The sequence below is a fragment of the Alosa pseudoharengus genome, unplaced genomic scaffold (genome assembly GCF_046254945.1).
Source record: "Alosa pseudoharengus isolate Yale_2024_CS ecotype anadromous, Long Island Sound unplaced genomic scaffold, YU_APseudo_1.1 YU_APseudo_1.1_scf_19, whole genome shotgun sequence".
NCBI classification, from domain to species: domain Eukaryota; kingdom Metazoa; phylum Chordata; class Actinopteri; order Clupeiformes; family Clupeidae; genus Alosa; species Alosa pseudoharengus.
The window spans coordinates 7,991,549-8,004,351 of record NW_027468657.1 but is presented as its reverse complement, the minus strand read 5'-3'; the positions used below and the strand labels follow the sequence as shown (position 1 = coordinate 8,004,351).

Genomic DNA, 12,803 nt, shown 5'->3' with positions numbered 1-12,803 from the left:
CTTTGCATTTGAACCAGTCATCTATATCAATAAAAAGCCAATCAATAAGCATTTTAGAACTCAAACTTCAATTTTCCTCTCATTGACAACATAAGTCTGTTAGATCTGTAACTAGATGTAAGTAGACATTTAATTTTTTCAACATTCATTGACACAATACTGTACACTTAGCATCTGTGAAACATTACAATCAGTGCAATATTTTTTACAGCTCAAATTAAAAACAACCTTTTTCCTCTTTAAAAATATACATCTATATATTTGTTTACATATAATGGTTTGGCTGTTTAACCTACATATTGTGTCAGAAATAAAATGACATTAAACAAAAACACAACAGGGGGAAAAAAATCAGGCACATTATTAGTTCTATAAGACCTAGAACGCCACAGTTCTCAATGAAGATGTTCACTGCACTGGCAGAACACTTGGGTTTACCAACGATCATGTTTTTTTTTTTTTTTTTTCTTAAAGCAAGTGTTAATACCGCTGGGTGTTCTAGAAGCACTTCAATGAGGCACTATGTGGATATCAGACCTAGAAGGTGGGGGTGAAGAGAGGCGCTACATCACGGCTTTTAAATCCAATATGGAGTCTCACCACAGCGACAGACACAATGTACAGTACACCAAAGCAAGGAGGGGATTTTCCCCCCCACATACTGCAACCATGTCAGCGACATGTAGGCTACCACTAAAACGCAGATGGTACTTTGGATGAGATGACCTAAGGGTGGACAACATAAACCAACCATACCACACTCACCACTGCAAAAAGCTGACTGGGAGAAAGAGAAACTGGCACAATGTAAAGGTGGCAAACATATATGCACAGGTGATATAGCCCTGTCGCATGGGGGAATTGTGTGTTAATAACGGCACCCAATAATGCCATTCTGCCTGTGTGACCATCCAGTCACTGCCCTTTGTGTGATCTTGGGCAAAAAAAAACTCATTTAACCGAGGCTCTCATTACTCACAAAAAGAGACGTACAATATTTCCTAAGTTACCACTTTCTCACATCACTGATGCAGTCATTCACACGCTACAAGACAAAGCATTTCTAAAGAAGTGTGTGTGTGTGTGTGTGTGTGTGTGTGTGTGTGTGTGTGTCTCTCTCTACAGATGACAGTATACCTTGGCTCTAGACCGTGGGAATGGAACGTGGGGAACGTGTGCTTAGGGGAGGTAGTGGACTGAACAGTGTGGGTCCACTTACGGAGTAACTTGGCTCTCTGTGCCAGCCAGGGGAGTTCTTTGCCCCTCGCCCTCGTCCATTAATTCCGTATAACAGGACCTCGGCGGCCGTTATCCCTTACGTAAAGCCCTGGATAACTCAGTTGCTGTACATTTAAAAACATGTGTATACGATATCTATATTTACAAAACACACACACACACACACACACACACACACACACACACACACACACACACACACACACACCCGAACCCTCATATGCTTTTGTGCATTTAAGTTACTATGCAACTTTATAAACACAATCACATCATTCATGTGATTCCAAATGATATACAGTGTAATGCCGCCGCCAAGGAGCTGTTGTTCTTCATGTGCATTAAGTCGAGTGCTGAGCCGACACAACCTACCATGCGTGATCATCGCTCTGACCGCATAGTAATAAGACACCTGCCGTGGTCCAACCTGTTCAGCTGTAGCTGACCAGAGAGAAAAAAAAAAGTGCTGGAATGGCTAGTTCGCGCCCTTTTTATAATGAGACAACAGCAAAACGGCAACAACAAACACAAGCAAAAACATTTAACAGGTCATTTCTGCATGGAACACTGGTCTGGCTTCTACAACGAAAAGCTGGAATGTCAAGTATCATTTAGTGCTGGTTCTAAAACCAGGGTGGTGTTTGGAAAACTTCTCTCAAGGTTACGCTGCAGCTGTGTGCAGACAGGGAGGAGAATAGGTTCTATGTCATGGTGCACCCGGCGAAGCCGCATGACAGTGCTAATTACAGCAGTCAGAGTTCCTTAAGATAGCTAAAACACCCATTAGAGGGGCCGCGCCGTGCCGCGCCGCGCGAGAGAGAGAGGAGCACTGGAGCGAGGTGATGACGGGTGATTTGCCAGAAAAAGCCATTTCATCGGCAGGGGAGGTGTACGCTAGGTGCTATTTACACGGAGTGGTGTCGCTTCAGCATACAGACGCGGTGGCTTAAAAACCATGCCAAAAAGCCATGAGTCATGGGTGCAAAAAGTCTTGAAAGGGGGAGCAACTCAAGATCTGTTGTTTGTTTGTGCGTGAGGAATCAGGGAGGCTGTGATTATCTGTCAATCACTGCAGAGCATCAGGAGGGGGCCAAGGCATCACACTGGTGTGTATTGAAGAAACAGCTTTCCGAAGGGGCTTACTCTAGTGATTAGAAATGTACTACACGACAGGCCTAAAAAACCATCAGCACGTGAGACTACAACGTTAATCAATTAAGAAAACAAAGCGAAATTAGCGAATTAAAACATATTGCCTGATCGGTTAAGAATGTGAATTAAATTGCTCATATTTTTTACAGCTTTGAAGGCGTTTCATAGGCCTATTCCACAGGAGTCTATCCTATTGCGTCATTTGCAATCAAAAGCATTCCAGAGGATCATAAAGCCTCTAAAGCTTGTTCATTTCAAAAGGCAGAACTTGTATACAGTAAGCACAACTTGCATACCGACTGTGTGGATTCGAGGGAAATTCACACTTAAAACATTACAATGATAAAACAAGACACCCCATATATGACATGAAGTGGCACTTTTTGCACAGGCTACAACATGAAAAACAAAACATAAAACCCCCTGTACCACCACACAGAGATCACCACAGAATCAGACGACCTGTAGGACACGCTGGCCTTTCTCCTTCAGGGCATCAGCTTCTTCTCCTAGTTATGAAGAGCTCTGGACTGGTGGTGTCCGGCCCCTCCGCGATGAGCTGGGTGTGGAGAAGAGTGGGATGGAGTGGGGGGTTGGTGGAGGGGGGGGGGGGGGGGGGGGGGGCATGTAGTGGTGGCAATGGGGGCATCAGTGGCCCCCTTCACTAGGCGCGGGGCTCTCCGATCGATCCTCCTTCTGACTGCCAGATGGCTGTTTTTTCTGCTTGCTCTTGCACTTCCGTAGCATCCGCACCTGCGAATGAGAAGCGGGGTGGGGGGGTCAAGAGAGTTGGTTTCCTTCCTGGTTCTTAAATGATCTTTGCGAGAGAGAGAGAGGGGGGAGAAAGAGAGAGAGAGAGGGGGGGGGGGGGAGAGAGAGAGAGCAAGAGATTGTCTTGAGCATGCAGCTGTTCTGACCTTAGGCCCAGCGGCTGAAATGATGATCTGCCCTGGAGACTGGATCCACGGCTCCCCGTCCACCTGCACCGGGATGGGCTTAGTCACAGTGATGCGGATGTAGGCGCCCTGAGCAATCCGGATGCCTGACCGCAGTCCACCCTGTACCTGACCCTGAGACACACACACACACACACGCACGCACACACGCGCACACGCACGCACACGCACACACGCACGCACACGCGCACACACACACACGCACACACACACACGCACACACGCACGCACACACGCACACACACACACACACACACACACACACACACATCAGCCTAGAGCACCTTTGTGGGCTTATTAAAAAGCACAGCTCACCGCTGCCCTGGTCCTCCCTGTGCTGTAACTGCAGCGGTGGCCTCATTAAGAGGATTAGTCAGAATGCTGAGCTACCTCTTGTGGGTGCCCACCTGCTGTGCAGTTAGATTGCATGTTTGTGAGATATGGTGTGGTGTGTGGGAGAGGGGGACAGGAAGAAAGAGAGAGAGAGAAAGAAAGAAAGAGAGAGTATGTGTTACTCTCAGTTAGGCTATACATAGCCTATAGCTAAAAGGGAGCTATAAGCTAACTGGTGTAACTCATTTCCAGTGAATGATGCTAAGCTAGGCTAATGGTGTCAGACTGGGTTACTGCACACACAGAGAAGAGAAGGGTGTGTATTCTCCGCTTATCTAACTCTGGGGTAGACGGAAAATAAGCTCATTTCCCAAACATGGTCGTGTTTCCTTTAAGTGCACTCACCATGTGGACCACGCCAGTGACCCCCACCACCTCCAGCATGCCGTCGTCTATGCGGGTTTTCCCGTAGCGCGAGTCGCTGTCCGAGCCCCACAGGTCTGCCCCCGAGCCCCAGCTGAGGACATGGACACACACACACACACACACACACACACACACACACACACACACACACACACACACACACACACACACACACACACACACACAAACACACACACACACACACACACACACACACACACACACACACACAAACACACACACACAAACACACACACACACAAACACACACACAAACACACACACACACACACACACACACACACACAAACACACACACACACACACACACACACACACACACACACACAAACACACACACACACACACACACACACACACACACACACACACACACACACACACACACACACACACACACACACACACACACACACAAACACACACACACACACACACACACACAAACACAGACACACACACACACACACACACACACACACACACACACACACACACACACACACACACACACACACACACACAAACAGACACACACACACAAACACAGACACACACTCACACACATACACATACACACAGGCACAAACATACATACATACACAAGCAGTGAGAGAGATGCTTTCATGATTCATAACTATTCACCTCATTAATCAAGTTTTCAAAGATTTTCATTCTCTCGCTTGGATTTGCGTTCTGTACCTGGGGATGTTGAGGAAGATGAGCCCTTCTATGTTGGGCAGCTCCACGTCCTGTTTGTCCACCTGCAGCTTGATGTCTTTGTGCAGGTTGCGGGTGTGGCTCAGCTTTTGCAGGCCCACCTTTACGTACACACCCTTGTTGTGAAACCTAGATGAGCACCCGGGGAAGAATGTCAATAGTTAGCACCATACATAAACACATACATTCAACAGTGAGCACCCCAAACATAAACACATACATTCAACAGTGAGCACCCCATACATAAAAACACATACATTCAACAGTGAGCACCCCATACATAAACACATACATTCAACAGTGAGCACCCCATACATAAACACATACATTCAACAGTGAGCACCCCATACATAAACACATACATTCAACAGGTAGCACCCCATACATAAACACATACATTCAACAGGTAGCACCCCATACATAAACACATATATTCATTCCTGAGCTAAATATCAGATAATAACAAGATTGTTACGAACAACATATAATCTAGCTCTTTTTCAACATCAGGTTTCAACTTGTATGAGTGGGTGAAATTTAAAAATACACGGCCCACATATAATTTCCTCTTTAACTGTATAATTAATGAAATGCTCTGATTTTGAAATCAGAGGGAAATGGGTTGAAAGGGGGTCACTTGCCTGCTGTTGAACTTTCCTGGCTCCTCTTCGCGGGCATGGTGGAAGTCCAGACTGAGCTCGGCGTCGATGCCCAGGCCAAAGTAATTATTCATGTGGACGATCTGTAAGACAAAGAGCGGGCTTGTGACACACCTCTCAGCAGAGAGAAGCTTAATACTGACCACACTAAAGGCCCAGTCATGCGCTGACCGGAGGTGAAATCTAACTAATCCAATGAGTATTATAGGAGTTTTGAAGAATGATTTACAGTCTCTGTACCACACAGAGCTTGGATAATATGGTACAAAAGCCAATGATATGGGGAATATTCATATCATTCATTGAATAGTAAGGTGTTTTGGGTACAAAGTATGTGAGGCTATAAGGAAAATATCAAAGCAATGCAATTCCCATACCTATCAGTTGGGGGACCTGAATTGCACCTAACACAGTTCTGTACTAGGCCATGGCGCTGTGCCCTCCAGTGGTCAATAGCTCCTAACACAGTTCTGTACTAGGCCATGGGGCTGTGCCCTTCAGTGGTCAATAGCTCTCTGGTCAGTGCAAAGGTTCACGGTGCCCCTACCTTGGGCGGCTCCAGGAAGCCATTCTCTTTGCCGTCCTCGGTCATCTCCTGAGCGTCCAGGAGAATGGTCCAGCGATCCATCTCCACTTCCTCCGCCTCGTCCAATGAGAGGAGGATGCTGTGGGGGTCCTCGCCACTGTAGCCCGCCCCCCAGCGCAGCACTCTGGCCAGGTCATTTCCTGCACAGGATGCGAGAGAAACAGCAACTTTAAAAAACAACATTCTACGCAGGCAGGAAGTCATGTTGACGCTCACCGTAACCACAGGAAGTCTCATTTCTGCAGTTTGTTACAAGAAACAGAGTCTACTGCACAGGTAGAGCAGACAAGTAGATACGGTTCATTTCACAGAAAAATCCCTCAGAACGCTGGAATTCCAGAACAGCATTCAAATTTGAAAAACAATTCAGCGCCATGACGACAACAATGCCCAAACAAATCTGTGAATCGCACATGCACATCCTTCTAATTCACATGCACATCCTTCTACATTATGAGAAGTAGAATGAGTTACCAGCACCCTAGCTCAGAGGTGTGGATCAGCACTAGCAGAGTTTGTCAGCTGGGTACAACACCTCATATCTGATGTGCGAACACCATGGACAGGGCTGAGAACATGTGGTAGGTTTGCGTTAGCAGCCATTTTCTTCTCTCTGTGGGAGAAGTCTGTTTCATTGTGGGTGGTCACACACACAGGCACCGTAACGTCCACTGCGTCTTTGACAGACCCTTTCACGAGCTTTACATACATGTGTTGGTTCTGGTCACTCGACACATAGATTGTGGGCGGCCTTAATTGCCTGTGCGAACGTGTGTCCTGCACTTATTGTTCATTAGTTGCATTCCTTTAGTTCACCTAATAGCGTATGCGTTTAGTTCAGCTCTGTCTCACCAACACCGAATGCACAAGCACTTTCCGCACTTTAGCTTTGTCTTACCAACACCAAATGCACAAGCACTTTCAGCACTTTAGCTCTGTCTCACCAACACCGAATGCACAAGCACTTTCAGCACTTTAGCTCGTAAACTGGCCGAGTCTGGATTCCTGATTGTGGATCTGCACTGCAGTGAGCACTTTTTTATCTGGCAAGTGTAAGATCCAATTGGGGTGGTTTCAATCCCCGGCTGCCGCCACTGTGCCCTTGAGCAAGGCACTTAACTCAGCGTTGTTCTGGGGAGAATGGCCCTTGTCATAACTTGAGCAAGGCACTTAACTCTGCCCTGTTCTGGGGAGAATGGCCCTTGTCATAACTTGATGATTTTTCTTGAATTTCCCCTTGGGGATCAATAAAGTAAGTAAGCATTGTTTGTATGAATGTATGTCTGTGTGTGTGTGTGTGTGTGTGTGTGTGTGTATATCTATGTGTGTATCTATCTATCTATCTATCTATCTATCTATCTATCGATCTATGTATGACATGTACTGTAAGTCGCTTTGATAAAAGCATCAGCCAAACAAATACATAAGTTCCAAAGTCCTGAACATTGTTGACCAGAACCAAAAAGCAAATACCATACTAGTCTAATCTAGCACATGTCTAATGATCAGAGGGCTGAGTAGAGTGAGGACTGTGTCTCTGGACCTCCACTCGGAGGCTGTGTGGGCCACTCACCCGTGCCCAGGGGGATGATGCCGATGGCGGGTTCAGGGCAGACCAGCTTGTGGCGTATGGCCTCCAGGACCCCCAGCACCCAGCCCACTGTGCCGTCGCCTCCACACACCAGGACACGGAAGCGGGGCACCTCTCTGAACGTGTGTAACCTGGAACACACCAACACAGCCAGGGGGGACCAGTTAGGTAGACTAATAGTAGAGCGCACACATTTACATTTGCATGCACACACACATATACGCACGCATACACACACACACACACACACACACACACACACACACACACACACACACACACACACACACACACACACACACACACACACACACACACACACACATACGCTCACATTAAGTATCATCACACAATAAATGGGTTAAAATGCATTCAAATTTGACATCTGGAACAGGAAATAGATGTGCAGGCCTTGGCCAGAAATCAAGGGGAGTGTGGTGACAGTCAGGATAATTTTACCCTCCTAGTGGTCCTCCATTGGTCAGCTCAAAGACTTGGTGGGGGTTCAGAATCTTCCGGAAATTGTAGAGTATCTCCCTACCCTTCAGTCCTCCACTCTTAGGGTTTACATAAACCAACAGAGGACAGCCACCCTTAGGAAGCACGCTTGTCTGGTGAGAAAAGACAAACGTTTATTTGTGGTCCTGCCAGTGTCAGTCCTTGCATATTATCTTGTCCTCTTTGAATAGCCTGATCAATTAATCACTCTGTTAATTACAGGCTGTAATGAATGCTTTTGTAAAAACACTGGCTTCAATTTGATCGTCAAAAAAAAGCATCGATGACATGAGATAGCCACTAGTGGGCGCTAGCGGGCTGTTCACATGCCATCAGCGGCAAAGCCAAGAGGCAGACAGCGTCACAGCTGCTGAGAACACATTGGGCTTGATAAGTGGCACGTGAGCAAAATGAATAAAAGAGTCTCCAGCCACACCAAGCTTCAGCCTCTCCACCAAGGAGAAAGGTGGAGTTAGTCAGGCAGCAGTACTGGGTTGTCATGGCGGCGCCGCCACCGACGTTAATCTCGGCTCGAGGACCCTCACCATGATTTGCGGGATGACCAGCGAGGTGAGCTGCTTGCCATCGATAGAGGAGTCTTTGGCCAGCATGAAGATCCTCTCGGCCTCGGAGAAACAGGAGATTTGAAGAGCCACAGCGCCTGGTGGCAGAGGAGGAGAGGGAGGGAGGGAGGGAGAGAGAGAGGGAGGGAGGGAGAGAGAGAGATATGACTGTTCAACTGGGGAAAGGTCACATGATCATGAGTTAACTAATGCAGTTAAGATAGTAGCTTAGTGTAATTCTAGGGAATGAGGTCAACTTAAGGTCTCTTAAAGACCATCAACTTGATTATGGAAAAAAGGAAAGCCCAACAGGTTAAGTGTAGTCAAAGTTTAAGGCATTTTCTATTTTGGGGTAAATCTCTGCCCTTTTGAAGTCACCAATATGGCAAGAATTGGTGTGGTGTGGTGAGAGCTGGGTGGCACAGCAGGCTGCTGATAGGCTACTGAACAACGCGTGGCATCATGCCGGCAAGAGCACAGGGGTTGGCCGCTGGAGACCGGACACTGCTGCTGCCCACAGCGGGGCCATTGTCTCGTCAACAAGGAGCTCATTTAAAGGATGCTGGGCAGGGGCCTGACCGCATGTATAGGCAGAGGGGACAGAGAGGACGAGGGCAAAGGGTGCGGAGGGTGCCCTCATGGTGTCGTCCGCGCGGTACCAGGGTGCCCCCCCCCCCCCCCCTCCAAAAAAAAAAGTGTGGGCCTGGTGTCAGGGAGGGCAATCGCTGCCACGCTCTGGTTGTTGATGAGTGGGCACGGGGCCTAATGATGCCGGCTGCACGCGTGGCCAAGCTTGATTAGTGGGAGGGCGGGTGGTTGGGATGGTGGAAATGAGGCATCCCTTAAGTCATCAGCAAACACTAGGTGTGTGTGTGTGTGTGTGTGTGTGTGTGTGTGTGTGTGTGTGTGTGTGTGTGTGTGTGTGTGTGTGTGTGTGTGTGTGTGTGTGTGGAGGAGGGGGGGGGGTCATTAGCTTAGATCGTCACTATGACGACAAACTCTCACCTTGTGTGCTGTAAACGTGAGTGATGGTGACCAAGTGATCTGTGGAAAGAGAGAGAGAGAGAGAGAGAGAGATATGAATATGATTGAGGGGAAAAGAGAGGAGGATAATGATGTGGGGGAGAGGGGGAACAGAGGAGAACAGAGGAGAAGAGGAGAAGTAAGAGAGGAAAGTTAAACACAGCAGCAGAACAGGGCCAAGAGAGAGAGAAAGAGAGGGAGAGAGAGAGAGAGAGAGGAGAAACATGAGACAGGGAAAATTTAGATAGATGAGTGCATTTAAAAGGTAGGACACAGTGAGAGAGAGAGAGAGAAAGAGAGAGAGGGAAAGGAGGAGCAGGAGAGGGAGAGGCACAGATTAAATCTGATGACCTTAGACATCCATTACAGCCTGTGCTGCCTTGCATATCCTTTAGTGCACAGGCACAGGGCACAAACAAACACTAGCAGCTGAGCAATAACAGCCTCAGTGGGCCACAGCGCCGCGTGGACTGGGTCTGCAGAGATTAATCATGGGAAGTGCAGTGAAAGGACACAAGCATATGAAAAAGCTCAACCCTGCCCTCATATTACAAGTAGTGCTGTGGAAAGTACAGCTAGCACCACGAGGAAGCACTTTCAAAAAGGTTCCAACACCTGGGCTTTTACAGTTACCCAGTAAAGCGCATGTGGGGAGAGAGAGAGAGAATAAGAGAGAAAGAGAGAGAAGAGAGAGAGAGAAAGAGAGAGAGAGAAAGAGAGAGAGAGCGAGAGAGCAGAGAGAGAGAGAGAGAGAGAGAGAGAAGAGAGAGAGACAGAGAGAGACAGAGAGAGAGAGAGAGAGAGAGAGAGGGAGAGAGGTTCAACACCCATTCCTCAAACCATGAAGTCATGACGTACCTGATACAGTCACACACCATACAAACATACATATTCATGCAGAAAAATCCCAATACATCATATGTTAAAAATCAGCACACCACCCCACTCACTCACACACAACAACCCCTCAACCCCCACACACCCAGAAACCAGGCTGGTTCTTAACCAGGCTGGAGCAGCCGCCATCCCCTTAAGGACCTTCACCGGGTTAATTGAGCCAGTCCCCAACATCCTACTCTTCCTGGTCTACCAAACAGCCAACTTAGCTGAACCCAACAAGAAATTTGCCAAACATACCTCCATCCTTCTTTCCACCTGGTATATTGGGAGAGAGAGAGGATGAGAGAAAAAAGAGTGATAGATAGAGAGAGAGAGAGAGAGAGAACATTATAGGCTTGCGCCAGTGACTCTGACTAAGTGCAGTTCTACTGCTTACTGCACATAAACAGGACCCAAAGAGTCTCCACTCCTAGAAACTCCTATGAGCTTGTCGTTATTCAGTGAGCCTAATCTCTAAAGCACATCATAGCATAATACAATTGGCCATTTAAATCGGACTACAGGCCTATTTATGGATGTGCTGATTGTGCTTATGTGGTCACAAACTTAAGTAAACAAATAGTATACAGTAAAACAAACTTCAGTAAGCCACAGTATTCCGGCTTAGCCAGACATAACAATTTGTCCTCGTCTGTTTTGGTGAGGTTCAAATTTGGTCGCGGTTTGGCCGTGTTTTGCCTCAACAGCTTGATACAATGTAGATCGGCTTTCACTGAATCCTCAGGACAAAGCCTAATGGTAATCTCAGAAATTCTTCCGCCACCTACACACCCCACCCCACCCCACCCCACCCCTCCTCACGCTCACACAAAAAAAAAAAAAAGAAAAAGAAAAAAAAAGTTTAAAAGTTCTTTCCATGGTCCTGCCATCAACATTATAGCCGTTGCCCTGCAACCCGTCTAGTAACCCTGTGACAGGACTGCTGGGAAACTAACCAGACGTCAACCAATAAAACACACCACTCCCCGGCTCGGCAACACACTGCCTTCAGTCACGTGGTCAGCTCAGAACTAGATGTGTCCAGTCAGCTAAGCGGGCTGGCGCACTCACTCTTGATCTCCAGGTGTCTGTGCAAAAGCTCTGCGTACTCCTCTTTGGACAGCTGTGCGGGCAGTCCCCCCAGGAGCAGGTTCACCTGGACCACTCGGTTCCGGTTCTCCTCGATGTAGAACCGCGTCTGGTTCATCTGCCGCAGGGAGACCTGTAGTGGGAAGACGGGCATGTCAAAGAGAAAGCATAGGTGCATGCACACACACACACACACAAACATATTGGTTTACACACTGCAATACTACAAACACAATGCTTATGTAAGTGCACAGCTGTAAGATTCACACCAGCTGTGGTTTTTCTTTCACCTACTTCTCTTTTAACCACACACACACACACACACTTACACACACACACACACACACAGACACAGACACAGACACAGACACAGACACAGACACAGACACACACACACACACACACACACACACACACACACACACACACACACACACACACACACACACACACACACACACACACACACACACACACACACACACACACACACACACACACACACACACACACACACACACACACACACACACACACAGATAATCATCAGCAGGGATTTCTCAGTGTGGGTGTGTGTGTGTAGGGGGGTAGCTCATACCTTCCTTATCTCCTGCAGTTTGCCCAGCAGAAGCTCCAGACCAGTCAGAACCTGCCTTTGAACTGCGGAGGAGGAGGCCAGCCAGTGAGCTCATATCACAAACCACAAATACATATTCAGAGTAACATGGCGTAAGCCTCACGACTAAACCAACTGTAACATCATGGCAACTAAATGTGGGTGAGTCTGTGAGCATGGACCCTGATAATTCACTATATTTGATCAACATCTTCAACAGTACCATTAGAATTGTGGGAAAATACCATTTAGCAATTGTTACAAATGTCTTTACATGTATACATTCATACATACTGTACATCCATACATACAGATATACATACATATACTGGATTTGTGTATACAGTATAGACGTCCAGAGGCCAGTTTCTATTACCTTGTTTGCTGCTCATAAACACCTCCACAAGGTTGAAGTTCTCATGATTTTCATCCTTGAGTAACAAAACACACCCACA

At 47.3% G+C, this 12,803-nt stretch overlaps 1 protein-coding gene across 3 annotated transcripts in view; it reads right to left on the bottom strand.

Moving 5' to 3' along the window:
* Positions 1 to 3,008: 3,008 nt before the first annotated feature.
* Positions 3,009 to 12,803, bottom strand: part of dgkq (diacylglycerol kinase theta) — a 30,214-nt gene continuing 20,419 nt past the window's right edge. Inside the window, exons 11-24 of one of the 3 annotated variants that reach the window (XM_076291598.1) lie at positions 12,725 to 12,779; positions 12,331 to 12,392; positions 11,715 to 11,865; positions 10,902 to 10,919; positions 9,747 to 9,785; positions 8,724 to 8,839; positions 8,140 to 8,291; positions 7,663 to 7,811; positions 6,051 to 6,229; positions 5,486 to 5,586; positions 4,827 to 4,973; positions 4,083 to 4,194; positions 3,306 to 3,458; positions 3,009 to 3,141 (exon numbers count right to left, since the gene is read on the bottom strand). In XM_076291598.1, the coding sequence (XP_076147713.1) occupies positions 3,037 to 3,141; positions 3,306 to 3,458; positions 4,083 to 4,194; positions 4,827 to 4,973; positions 5,486 to 5,586; positions 6,051 to 6,229; positions 7,663 to 7,811; positions 8,140 to 8,291; positions 8,724 to 8,839; positions 9,747 to 9,785; positions 10,902 to 10,919; positions 11,715 to 11,865; positions 12,331 to 12,392; positions 12,725 to 12,779 (1,539 nt within the window). In that variant the 3' untranslated portion in view covers positions 3,009 to 3,036. The other 2 variants (XM_076291599.1, XM_076291600.1) reach the window with 2 other exon arrangements.